This window comes from Melospiza georgiana, chromosome 5 (assembly GCF_028018845.1).
Source record: "Melospiza georgiana isolate bMelGeo1 chromosome 5, bMelGeo1.pri, whole genome shotgun sequence".
Taxonomy (NCBI): Eukaryota; Metazoa; Chordata; class Aves; order Passeriformes; family Passerellidae; genus Melospiza; species Melospiza georgiana.
Genome location: NC_080434.1, coordinates 50684550 through 50697183, shown reverse-complemented (window position 1 = coordinate 50697183; position 12634 = coordinate 50684550). Strand labels below are relative to the sequence as shown.

Here is a 12634-nt window from a genome sequence, read left to right as displayed (position 1 = left end):
TTATTTTCCCTTGAAACACCAGCGTGTCAATGATTCTTGGTTCTGGTGACAATGTGTTGACTTCCTCCAGATCAGAAGGAAAGGAGTGTGTTTGTTTAACTCTTCAGCCAGGGCATCTGTCCTGTTCATCCAAACGTTTGGTTTTCCTCCTTATTATAAATAGAGAAATGTCTTAGTCTAAACAGAGACACTGAAATGGATGGTGCAGCCTGCCAGTGTTTTCCTGGACTTTTTATTTTTGAGATTTTTCATAACCTGCCTCTCTAGATAATCCAGCACACAGTCCCAGAAGACTTGGGGCTCAGTTCCTGCTCACACTTGTGTTTGGAAATAAACCCCAAGAGACATACTATGTTAAATGGATGATGTCAGTGTAGAAAGGGAGGGAACATTTTCATCTAAAAAACACTCAGAAGGAGTGAAACGGGTGGTGGAGCTGATTGTGCAAGGGCTAACTGCCTCCACCTTCCTGCACATCTGGCAGAGCTAAGGATGGCCTCTTAGCTGATCATGCTCATAAAGAACAAGCCTCTGGATGCACATGTACAAGAAGCCAGTGGAAGGAGTTTGCCCTCAGCCTACTACTGATGATATATTCTAAGTTGGAGTGCCACTCTTGAAGTGTCCAAGCTGTTCACTCAGTAAGTAAGGAAGGATCTCTGTGCACAGAGTAGCAAAGCCCTCCTTACTCCTCATGCCTGCTGACAAGCCTGTAAACATCTGTGCTGTGGCCAGGCAGGAGCAGTGTGGTGGTACTGAGACATGGTCCTCTCCTGGTCTCTCTCCACCTGGGGCCTCTTAAGGTGAAGGGCAGTGAGTTCTCTGTAGCAAGACTTATCTTGTATGCTTCTACAAAGAGCCCTTCAAATTGAAGGGAGTCTTTACATGCTACCCCCATTCAGAAATCCCGGTGTAAAGGTGCCAAGAAGTTGTATCAATTCAGAGGAAGAAGCCAAATCATATTTTGTACTTTCTTCTTTGCTTAAAGGTTCCTTAGCAGGAGTATATGGCCACCAAGGAGCTAGCTTGGCCCTGAGAAAAAGGTAGTCAAACTGTTTCCACACTCTCCTTTTCAAGGAGGTTGCCTAAAGTAATTTTTTGGGAAAGCACCTATCTATTTGATTGCCTTATGGAGAGGGTGGAATGGCCAGTTTTATTTGCTGGTGCCCTGATTCCCTGTTATGAATAATAAAGAAACAAGTAGATGAACTCTGCTGCTCCTGTCCCTTCAAAGTTCATACGACAGTGCGTCAAAAAAGTACAGACTGCTAATACTGGTGGTGAGGTCATTGAGGTACATAAGCAGTTCATCAGCATAATTAGTCCTGGAGAACCTGCTTAGCTCTTGCATAAGGCAATGTAAAACCCAGCAGATTTGGTCTAAATTTAACATAAATATTGATTTTTTTTTAGACATCCTTTGATCTGTGATGCCCACAAAGGGTGTCTGTATGTTACAGGGAGAATGGAATGTGGGAAACCAGGAAATCCAGAAAAATTATTTCCTTGTGCCTGTATTTTGTTTATGAGCCCTCTAGGGTCACAGGGTCTTTTTCTGTTTTGGCCTGTTGAATGAAATATGTGCTTGGCTTCATCCCTCACTGATAACACAGACTGTGTTAATGATTGTAGTATCATGTTGAACTTCCTAATTTCCTAAATTCCTTGGAATGCTACTTGTCTCAGCATATTTATTTAACTGTATTTTGCAGGTAGATGGAAAAGTCAGCATGAATGGAGAAAATGTCAACGGCACGGAAGAAAAGGATAAGGAATGTACAACAGTAATATTTACTCCTTCACCAACCAGATCTGTGAAATTTGATGGAGTAGCCAGAGGGGACAAGCCCCCAGTAGAGCTGAAGAAGGACCCCCCAAGTGTTGAGCTCAGTTTACAGAGGCCTGCCACTCAGAGTGTGCACAAAGAGCCAACAGTAAGAGCAACACGAACAAACCAGCCTTACTTTCTGTGCCAGTTTTCTGTCTCATGATGTGTTTAATACTAACTAATGATACCCAAGTGCCTCTGTTTGCCTTATTGCAAAAGGGTGTGCCCAGACCAGGAAAAAAACTAAAAACAAAACCCCAAGTCCTTTGTAAATTAAAAGCTTCTTCCTTTTGTATGTGGGTAGAGAAATAGGAGGGTAAAATTAAAAAAGCTTTTTTGCAGCCACTGGTGGGGGGATTTTGGAGGTTTGTTTTTTGTTTTTTTTTCTTTTTTGTGTTTTTCATTTTTGTTGTTGTTTTGGGCTTTATTTTCCAGATGCCATGTAGCTGATAAGCATGCTTTAAATGTGCTGGGCCGGGAGAAATTGATTCAGTGTCCCAGCCGTTGTGCAGGTTTATTCAGCGCTTCTCCTAATGTAAGCTGATTAGATCAGCAACATAATTGGACTGTGTGAGCCATTATAATTAGTCTCAGTTTTCAGTTTTCAAAAGAGGATGTGGATGTGCTGGCAGTTCTGAACATTTGGTTTTCATTCCTCTCTCAGAAACATTAGAAAAGGGGATAAGCTATTGAAATGCTCGGAGGGGCCAACATGCTTCTTAACTGCCTTATCAGAGAAACAAATTAATTTCATCTTTTCATCTTTCTCTCCCCCTCTTCCCCAGAGAAAAAGGCAGGAGTAAAACTACAGCATATCACAGCAGGCATCTAGATGCCACAAAACTGTAATAAAAGTAGATAGTAAAAACAAAACAAGAAATAAGGAGAGGATTGCAAAGAGAGTATGTAAAAGGGCTGCAAGCAAGTGACAGCAGAGGGAATTCTCACAATTTTTTTCCTGTGTAACAACAAAGAGAATTGGAGATGTGGTGAGAGTTGGAGTATGATAATTTTTTCTTTCATCTCAGATTTCATCCAAGCATTGGGCAGATAGATAACAGGGAGCAGGCAGAGATCTGTCCTGGGGCATGATAGCTCATTCATGAGAAAGGGTTTGTGTTTTACTCCCCTGCCTAATGCCAGTCTCTAGCTATGGACAACCAAATCATGGAAACTGCAGCAATCATGGGAACTGAAGTGATTCTGTCGAGGGAGCTGGTATTGAGTCAAAAGTGAATGATTTTCAGGGAGAGCAGGACTGAGGCTGCTGTTGTCACATCAGTTTGGCTGTGAGGGAAAAGCCAGGTAAGCATTGCATCTGATACAGGAGAGCAGGTAATGGGAGTGTTTGGAGAATAGACAAGAACCTCAGCTTGCTGGAGATTAGAAGCTCAATGACAATCTGAAAAGTAGTGAAGTGAAAATATTAAGGTCTCCTTTTTAAGGATTTTCAGGTCTAGTTAGAGTTATGAAGAAACTCAGCAGCAGAAGTCACTGTTAGTTCTTGAGTGTGGTTGTATCTTTTGATGTCCTATCATCCTCCCCTTTCTACAGCTTTGAGGATGATATGGCCAGCTGAATACAAAATTTTCTGTGTCTGGTTTCTCCTTCCAGTTCTTAACTCTTGTGGTGATACCAGCAAAGGTGGCAGAAGAGTTTGACTCCTCAGATTCTTTGTGACTCTTGACATTTACAGAATAATTCCTGGTTTGTCAGCTTGAATGCACTTAATGATGAAGCCTGCAAGAGAGAATGAGGGTGCACCAAAATGATGCTAGTAACAGAGTGTCCATGCTCTAACTACAAATTTTATATCACTAGCCTCACAATTCCATAAGCAATGTGACTGGGTAGTGCAAATCATTGTAATTACTCCTGGCACTTCAGCTTTCAGCAAAGGTATCTGTATTAAGCATGTCAGGGACAGAGGAAGGAGGGCAGACTACTTTGAGAAGAATCTTCTGTGGGAAGACAAGTGGAATGCACTGAATGTGATAAGAGAGAAGACAAGGAGATCTGCCTGTGGCTGGAAGGGAATTTGCCAGCCTAAAATAAGATTTCAGGTTCTGTTTATTCTGGATGTTCACTTCTCTTTACCCAAATGCTTCTTTTTAATTTTACAGGTCTTCATGCCTCAGACTAAGGCATGGGCAGTAACTTAGCTATTAAGCATACAGGAGAGCCTTGGTTTGTTGATGGAAAGGGCTTAGATGCAAGGTTACAGAGATGGGACATGGTACTGGTGTTTGAGTTCTCCACTGGGGTCTTGGGACACAGACAAGCACTGCTACAGACCCCTCGGGATGGATATGATTGGTCTGGGGCCTTATGTGCAAGAACTGGGCAGCTGCACTGGACTCACTTCACTCAGCCTTCTCCCTGTACTTATTTTACTTCGGACTTTGGACAACTAACACAACCATGTCAGCCTCATCTGCAGACCCAGAAAGGCTAAACTGCTCTCTGAAGGATATCACCCCTCCTGGAAGGTTGGGAATCCACATTAGGAAAGATAAGATCCTTCTGGGCTTGTTCCACTCCCTGTAAAACAAGACCTCTTGATCAGTAGGATACTGCATCTAGCTGTCCCTGTCAGCATTCCAGAAGGGAAAAAGAGGTTTGATGTTTGCTCCAGGGATGGGACTTCCAAGCTACACATTCTTAGAAGTAAGAAGCCTTCTGAAAGCCTCCACTGTCACCTCCCACAAGGAGAAAACAGGGCTGTAGGTTTTCTCTGATGCTTAACCCTTCTGACATTCCAGAAGAGGAAGAGAAAATGACAGAAACAGGCATAGAAAAGCAGCTGAGATGAAGAGCTGTTTAGAGTGGAAGAAATTACTGAAGCTCTTTTGCCTTGAGAAAACTGCTTCAAATTAAGCATATTTTCAAAGCCATTTCTAAACTTGCTTACGCTGTGTTTATTTGTATATTTTATTGATTCAGTTCTTGTTAGCTCTGTCCTTCCCAGGCTTTGAATAAGATTCACAGGCAATCGTTCTGTTGAGAAATGATGAGTCAGAGGTTTGTTTTTTCCCTCTCTAGTTGTTTGTAGATTTGGGTTGGTTTTGTGTTTTATTCATTCATTTTTTACTCTAAGTCTCTTTTGTCAAATATATATTTATTTTCATATACACCTCACCTATGACACTCCTGTCCTCCCCTTCTGATTCTGTTCCTGTTCTTTACATGCCCCTTCCTCCTCCTCCATCCCTTGTAGGGCTGCTCCCCTGCTGTTTCAGTTCATTTGTCAAACGGACTTGTTCTGTCTTCTCTCAGCCTGGCAGGCTTCCCTTTGAAGTCCTTTCTGTAGTCCCAGTTTGCATCTGTCTGGCTGCCCTCAGGCACTGTCTGCAACAGGGGAAGATGCTATGCAACTGTGCTCCAACTGTGCTTTTGGCCTGAAGTTTATTTACATTGCACCACTTAAGACACTAACACTATTGAGGGTTTTGGGGAGCTAGGGAAGTGCAGAGATCATTTCCTCTGAGTGAGACCTCAGTGTCAGTTGTCTTTTTGAGAAGGGAAGGACCCCATCTATATGTGTATAGAATAATGTTCACAACCAGAGACTGACTGGGAAACGTGTACATCCTGCCTGAATCTACTATGAAATGAGATGCAAAAACCTGCAGCAGGTGAGCAGGACAGTAAAGAAAAATATTATCAAAAAATATACTTACATCTCTAGAGTATAGGTAGAGTATTAGGTAGAGTATAGGTAGTGTATAAGTGATTTTACAAGAGACCTTTGCTTAAAGTAGCTTATGGAATTTTGCCTATGATTAAAGTCTAAAAAAGGATAAACTTGACCTACAAACAGGAGGAAAATATCCCACTGGTGTTTGTGGAGCAATGTGGTGCTAAGAGGGGTGGTAGTTACCTACCTATACCTCTCAATGCAGTTGGAAAAACTGGGGCACAAGCCCAAAGACTGATCAATCAGTGGCAATATCAGCAATAATGTGAAAATTATCTCCTCATACTGGTCCTACCTGTCAGCCATTTAGGCTGTGTTTTTTTCCCATTTTACAGAATAGTGGCACACACTATGAGTGCTGAGAAGTTGTGACCACTAGCTCTTTGAATCAAAAGTTGGCAAAGTAAATATTTTGTTTTAGAATGGTGTTTGTGCAGATTTTAATGTAGAGGAATCAATTTGTCAGTAAGTAAGTAACATCACTTTATTTTAACCAATCTTTATGCAAGCACATAGAAATTATTGGCTTCCTATAGCTCTAACTATAACTTTGCTCTGATCAACCAAAAAAATAAATATAGGCAACAACCTAAAAAAGATCAGGGTGAAGTGGTGGTGGTGGGGAGAGACAGCTTTCTTTTATTTTTTCTATAGCTAGCTTAAACTTGTCCATTTGTACTCACTGCACGCTTGGCACAAAATGCATTTGTTTTCCATATCCAAGTAACACTCTCCTTCATGTTGAAAAATTCACTGATTGAACTGAGATTAAAGTATAAGCTTTCTTGTGGTTGAGGACTGTTGGCCAAGCTACAGGAGAGCAGGGCTGAAATCCTGGTTTGTACATATCCGGTAAGACAAGTCTTTGTTCTTTGATTCATTATGAGATACACTCGTAGGGTAAGCCTGTCTTCCAGATTGACAGCTTTGCCTTGAACCACACATGAAAAGTTGCATGGAGGGCTGGACTACCTGAAGGGAAAAAGGTGTAGGATGAGAAGTGCAAGCAGCAAAGCATCAAAGCAGCTAGAAGGGAACTCTGCTCAGCTTTTGGTTATGAGCATAACCTGCCTGTCTCCTGTCCTTCAGACAGCCATGTACTTTTCATTATCTGTCAGAAGTGAAAGAAGCTGATTTTACACCCCAATTGAACAGTAATAGCTCTAATGACTATCAGGAATACTGTATACTTTCTTGCAACATTTTCAAGGCTTCTCTGTCAGTTACTGATTACTCTGATCTTTTGTTGTAAATAGCTGGCCTGAATATAGCATTATGTAGCTGGCAGATGACTTAACCTGTTGAAGCAGTGTTTTGGCTGTAGTACTATATCTGGCATAGCATGCAAGAAACTAAGCTGTGGCAGCCAAGGTTGTGCCATCATTTCCACTCACATCAGCTGCCAACATTAATTTTGATGAGGAAATCTTTGTACGAAAATTTTGAAGTCATAATATGTGTAGAATTCAAATCACAGAAGTTTTGTGATTTGTCAGACAATTTCTACATGTGGCTATTGATGTTGCAAGCAATTTCATTCCTGAATGGTTTTACAGAATTTCAATTGTAGTTTTAACCTGATTCTGTCTGATATCTCTGCATTCTCATTGGTTCTAGACAGCTTGTTTTGTCATGCTTTCATATAAAATACAATAACAATATTTCACATGATTTTGTGTGCAAGCAGTGTTAACTGAGCTATGTTTCAATTTAATTTACAAGAAGAATTAATAAAGTTCTACTGTAACTTCCTTTGGAGTTTGTATTATTGTAGAAGTTGTGATACTTTGTGTGCTAGGTATTTCTGGTTATTGTATTTTTAGGGTTTTATTAAGGGTGTAAAGTTCTGCCACAGCAGTAGTCAATATGGCCATTTCTGGCTTGCATAATCTTAATCAAAGAAATCCTTGGACTGATACCCTAGTTTATGTGATTAAAATCCTGTCTCTCACAAACCGAACTAATTTATTTTCATGCCTAATAGGTGTTGGTAACGCTATATGTTTGTGCTTGTGTCTTTGTTAGGTGGATAGTTTGTTTAGCAGAACACAGGTGTTGCTTTGTCCTCTGTACTGATGTGCTCATAACCACAGCTGCCATCACAGTATTTAACTTTCCATCATGAATGAAGGCTAAGTCATAAGTGGGGAAGCTTACTTTAACTCCTGGGCATCCAGATTGCATGGGATAATAAAAGCACCCGTCCAAGTAGATCCAAGTAGTCAGCCTTTTTCAGGATGTAGAAGTTTTAATAGGACAGTCTCAACACCAGGCTGATGTGTGGGCAGGGATAATCAGAGCCCCCATGCACTGAGGTTTTCCTTACTCCTCTTGACGGCTTCATTGCCTGTGGTGGTGTTGTGTGACCTTCCCTCTCAGCAGAGCCTGTGTTTGGAATGGCTCTGTTGCCCTGCAGAAAGAGACCTCTGCCCACACAAACACAAATGACAGAAGGGTGCTGAGAGGCTGCATCAGTCCTTCATCCCAAGGCATGAGAGCGCCACACAGAACTGAAACACCTCAGAAATGTCACTCACTAGGTTACTGAGTTTTTAGTCAAAATACAGTCCTCCTAGGTGTAATGAAATATTTGTACACCTATTTTTTGTGTTCAGCGATAACATCATCATTTGATTACAAATATTTATGAAATGTGAAGCACGATAGGCTGTGGTAAAAAAGAGATTTTATCAATTGTATCAGCACAAGAATTTTCTTAAGTGTATCGTATGCCTGCGGATAAAATACTAGATAATACTACATTAATTTGGTGTTATAAATAGAATTAAATTTAGTGGAAATAAGAGAGTTCCCAAGTGAAGTTGACTTAATTTTTTTATAAATTAGTTATTAATCAGTTTTATATTTTTAGCTGTATGTCACTACTATTTAATTGCTCAGCAGAGGGAGGAGAAAAAGTCAAGTCTCGTGAGCAGGAACAGAACTTCTGCAGCATGCCATTGGAAAGTCAGTTTTCCTGCAGCAAGCAGTAGCTCTTTTTTCTATAAATAACATTTATGTCTGTACCTGATTCAACCTCCTGGATATAGGTTATGGGCAGGTTTAGTTATTGTGCTTGTGCAGGACAGCTGCACAACAGCACCAGCACCGTGTTGGGGTTCCTGAGGTAACTCCAGGCTCAGAGGTGACACAGGTGCATTGTGTCTGTGCATCATGCATCACTGCAGCATTCACTGAGCACCAGTGAATTTTTAGCCCCTCTGAGAGGCCATTGTGGCTGTGCTCTTTCTCCAGCAGCAGCTGACATCAGCAATTGGCTTTTTTGGTAGTTTAACACTTTTGTATTGGCTCTGGGAAGATGACAGTTTATAGCTTTAAAGCCTCTGACATAGAAATTAAAGTTGAATGTACTTATTTATTGTAATTTTTAAATTTGGACAGTTCCTGTTTGAGAGTGAAGGGTGAATTCCACTCTTTTACCAAAAATATTATCAATCTAAATACTAATAATTGAAATCTACAACAATTTCTTTGGGAGGCTTATGGTTTGGACCAATGAGTGTGGAGCCTCTTGCTTTTCCATGTGAAAACTACCTTGTTTAGGGCAAATCCTGAGCTCTCAATGATAGCCATTTGTTTAGGTTTAACAGAGTTTTGTATGTTGTAGAATGACATAATTCAGGTTGTAGGTCTCTAGCTGAGTCTGCTGCTCAGAACAGGATCAGACCAGAACAGGTTGCTAAGGGTTTGATCTTTCAAATCTTGAAAACTTCTGAGTCCAGATATGGCACAACCTATCTGGCTAGCCTGTCCTCATGCAGAAAAGAAATACCTATTTCTGCTTTAAGCAAGGTTGGCAAGGATTTCCTGTAGCTTCTTCCCTGGCCACTGTTGCATCAGGAGCCAGAACTGAGGCTGAAGGGGAAATTTTCTTTAGTTGCAGTAGAATTCTTCTGGGGCTTTTGCAATGAAAACTCTCAGTGACACACCAGGCTGGCATCCAGAAGGACTGGGGGATAGAGAGGTGGGTTAAATGACAGAAATGAGCAACTAAGTGGCAAGAGATAAACATCTGGGCATGGCACTTGCAGTCTTTGCAGCATTTCTCTGGGGCTGTGTTTTAGCCTGTGCCTCATTTCCAGTGACCTGGGAGTATGTGAGACATGGAGAGAGAGGTCTGTGCTTTCCTCCCTTTTGCTAGAGATGCATTCACAGGTGGACATGGTAGGAAGGAAGTCCTGAAACTTTCCATGTTACCTTTTTGGAGACTGTGTTTCACTTTCTGCCCCGTCCAGTTAAAGAACTGCTTTTAGGCAGGTGGAGATGTGTCTCCATGTCTTGCCTGGGGCAGAGGCTGGGGGTGGCAGGGCTGAGGGTGCCCTGGAAGGCGGTGGCAGTGAGGAGGATGGCAGGCAGCCAGCCCCAGCAGGTGCTGCCATCTCTAGAGGCTCGTGGCTGTGATCTGGTGCCTGTCCTGCTGAGAGGTGGCAGCACAGCCCTTGAGCTGCAGGACCCTGCTCTTGTTCCCAGCACTGCTGGTTGCCTGCTGGGCTTGCCTGGTCACTGGCCCTGCCCATGGCCCCACACCAGCTGCACCTTTTTCTTGCAGGGCATCTTCCTAGACCTGTTCCTGCCCCTCTTGGGAGTGTGTCTCCCTCCAGAGAGGAGACAAGGCAGGGATTCACAAGCTTTGCCAGCAGTAAAGTTCCCTGGAGCTTTGTGGTGTGTCCACAGGTGTTGACATCCTGCTGGCATTGCCAGCAGATGTCTCCAATTATGGAGCTGTGAGAGCCCAGGCCTGTTTTTCATGGGGCATGTTCAGATAAGGGGCCATAGGCTGGCTCATGAGGGCCTGCAGGGGTAGGAAACTGGATCCATACATAAGGTGAGGGTTGATTCTTGCCTGCAGAAAAGAGGAAACTTGATCAGATTTCCTCCTTTGCAGCTCTTAAGAAGATGGAGAAGTGGGAGGAGGACAGGAAAGAGAGTATACAATAGGCCATTTCTGAAATATGTCACTTTTTATTTCAAAAATTAGTCTGCATTTGTTGTTTTCCTCCATTGAATCTGCCATTTTCTAGATCTTGGATGCATTAGAAGCACAAGCTATCGGCAGTGGCCGATATCTCTGCTGCAGATTTTTCTTTATTTGCCTTCTGGAAAAGCAGACATATGGTGGAAGCTGCTGAATAGATCAGCTGAAGTGTTACCCTTGTTTTGACAGTGTAGTTTTAACTCTGCAACAGCCCTGTCCAGGTCAGGAAGCTTGCTTTTCAAAGGCGTTTGAATTATTGGCTTGATATGGTCTCACCATATTTTTTCAGTCCTCTCTTAATAGTGTTTCAAGTATTTCATTACCTTTAATACAAACTCTGGCTTTTCCCTTCAGATAACAGATTGTTTAGACAACCGTGAAATAAAGGAAGTATTTCATTACTTTGCCACTTTCCAAACCCTGGTGTGTGCTATCTGTTCACTAATGCAAACATTTGTATGTAATTCTGGAAGGGGAAGCTAGGGGTGAAATGTGTGCTTATCTCCAGCTAACACAATCCAAGATATCCTACAGTTTTAAAAGCTTGTAGAGCTATTCCAAACCAACCACATTAATGGCTGGTGATGAGGAATTTGAAAAGGAGATTAAAGCACAGCCATTCAGTACCAGAACGGGCACATATTGCTCTGAAACATTTTCCCCAGCGCCCTGCTGAGCTCCACACTGAAGTGGTTCGAACACACCACAAAGGAGCAGCAAGCACTGCCTTGAGGAACAGGCACATGCTTTTATTTCCACTGTACTCACTTCATGCTGTGTTCCTCTCTCCAGGCCTCCCCAGTGGAACTGGATGGAGCTGACAGCCTGCAAGCCGAGCCCAGCCCCAGCAGTGTGACACCTGCCTGCCCGGAGTGCCCGTCCCCAGGTGGGTGTGCTGCTGCCCTCACCCTGCCCTTGCCCTTCCTCACTTATGGGCCCAGGTTGAAGCCCACCTTTTGGCAGGAATCTGCTAGGAGCATCGCCAGCAGCACCAACAGGGCTCATTAGAAAATGCTACAAATATCAGTAGTCTTGACACAAAATGCAACTGTATGCTGTCAGCACAGTCATTCACTGTAGCAGCCTCCCAAGGGATGTGTTAGAGCCCCTGTGGCAGGTGTTTTTTCAGGTGCAGCTGGACAGGGTGCTAAAGAATCTCCTCTAGGCTCCCTTTCCCACAAAAGCTGGGACTAGATGGTCTGTTGAGGTCCTTTCCAGCCTGGGCTATTCTGTCATTCTGTGGTTGAAGTTATACGCCGGAGTTGTCCACTTGGTCATCTGTGCACCTGAAAAGCCAGTGCCACAGCCTGCTGTAACCAGAAAGCAATAAGGGCAGAAGATACCAGTCAGTAATAGTTCGTATTTGACACATTTTTTCCCCCAAGACATGAAGGAATGGGAGAAAGAGTAAGAAGAGGCACTTCAGTCCCCATAGGGGCTTTAAATGGACACTATTGTGCAGACCTCTAATTTTCTGCCTTAAAGCCTTTATGCATGATTCCTAATCTGAGGAAAGGAATTTGCTGGTAGAATTTTAAGCTGTTTTCCTCAAAAGTGTGTTTCTGAAACATTTTCTTTGAGTAGGCACTTTATTTGCTGTATACTATTATACTAAGTTCATGGTATTTTTTTATTGGTCATTTTTTAAAATATGTCTATTAAAGTGTAGCTTGGTATAGGTAAGTAAAAAGTACTATGTCAAGCAGCTGTTTAAATGAGATCTCCGGATGCACTTGGTATGTAAAAATAATGCTCCTATTTGTTGGGGATAAATGTGACTTAAACAATTGAGCTTTGCCCTCAAACATCAGTGAGGTACCATTCCCCAAAGATTAGAAGCACATGGGCTGTTAGCAAGGGCTCATTAGCTGCCTTAATTACTTTGGCTCCTAGATGCCAAAGTACATAGTTTAACAAATTTCAATTGCATCTGGCAGGTAATGTAGAAGGTGCAATCTTGTAATGAAATGACCAAATTCTCTTCTAAAAGTCAACAGTGATGAGCTGGTGCTGTCTACAAATCACAAAGCCATCTTGGCTTCAGCTCCCCAGCTGCCAGAAATGCTAAACCTTAAGTACTGACAGCAAATTTTAATATTGTCTAGCAAGGGAA

The 12634-nt window shown here is 42.4% G+C and overlaps 1 protein-coding gene across 4 annotated transcripts in view; it reads left to right on the top strand.

Moving 5' to 3' along the window:
• LIMCH1 (LIM and calponin homology domains 1) overlaps window positions 1-12634 on the top strand; it is a 174905-nt gene that overhangs the window by 139917 nt on the left and 22354 nt on the right. For all 4 annotated transcript variants that reach the window (XM_058023743.1, XM_058023742.1, XM_058023741.1 and 1 more), the window contains 2 exons: window positions 1713-1934; window positions 11314-11407. In XM_058023743.1, the coding sequence (XP_057879726.1) occupies window positions 1713-1934; window positions 11314-11407 (316 nt within the window). The remainder of the gene's footprint in view (window positions 1-1712; window positions 1935-11313; window positions 11408-12634) is intronic.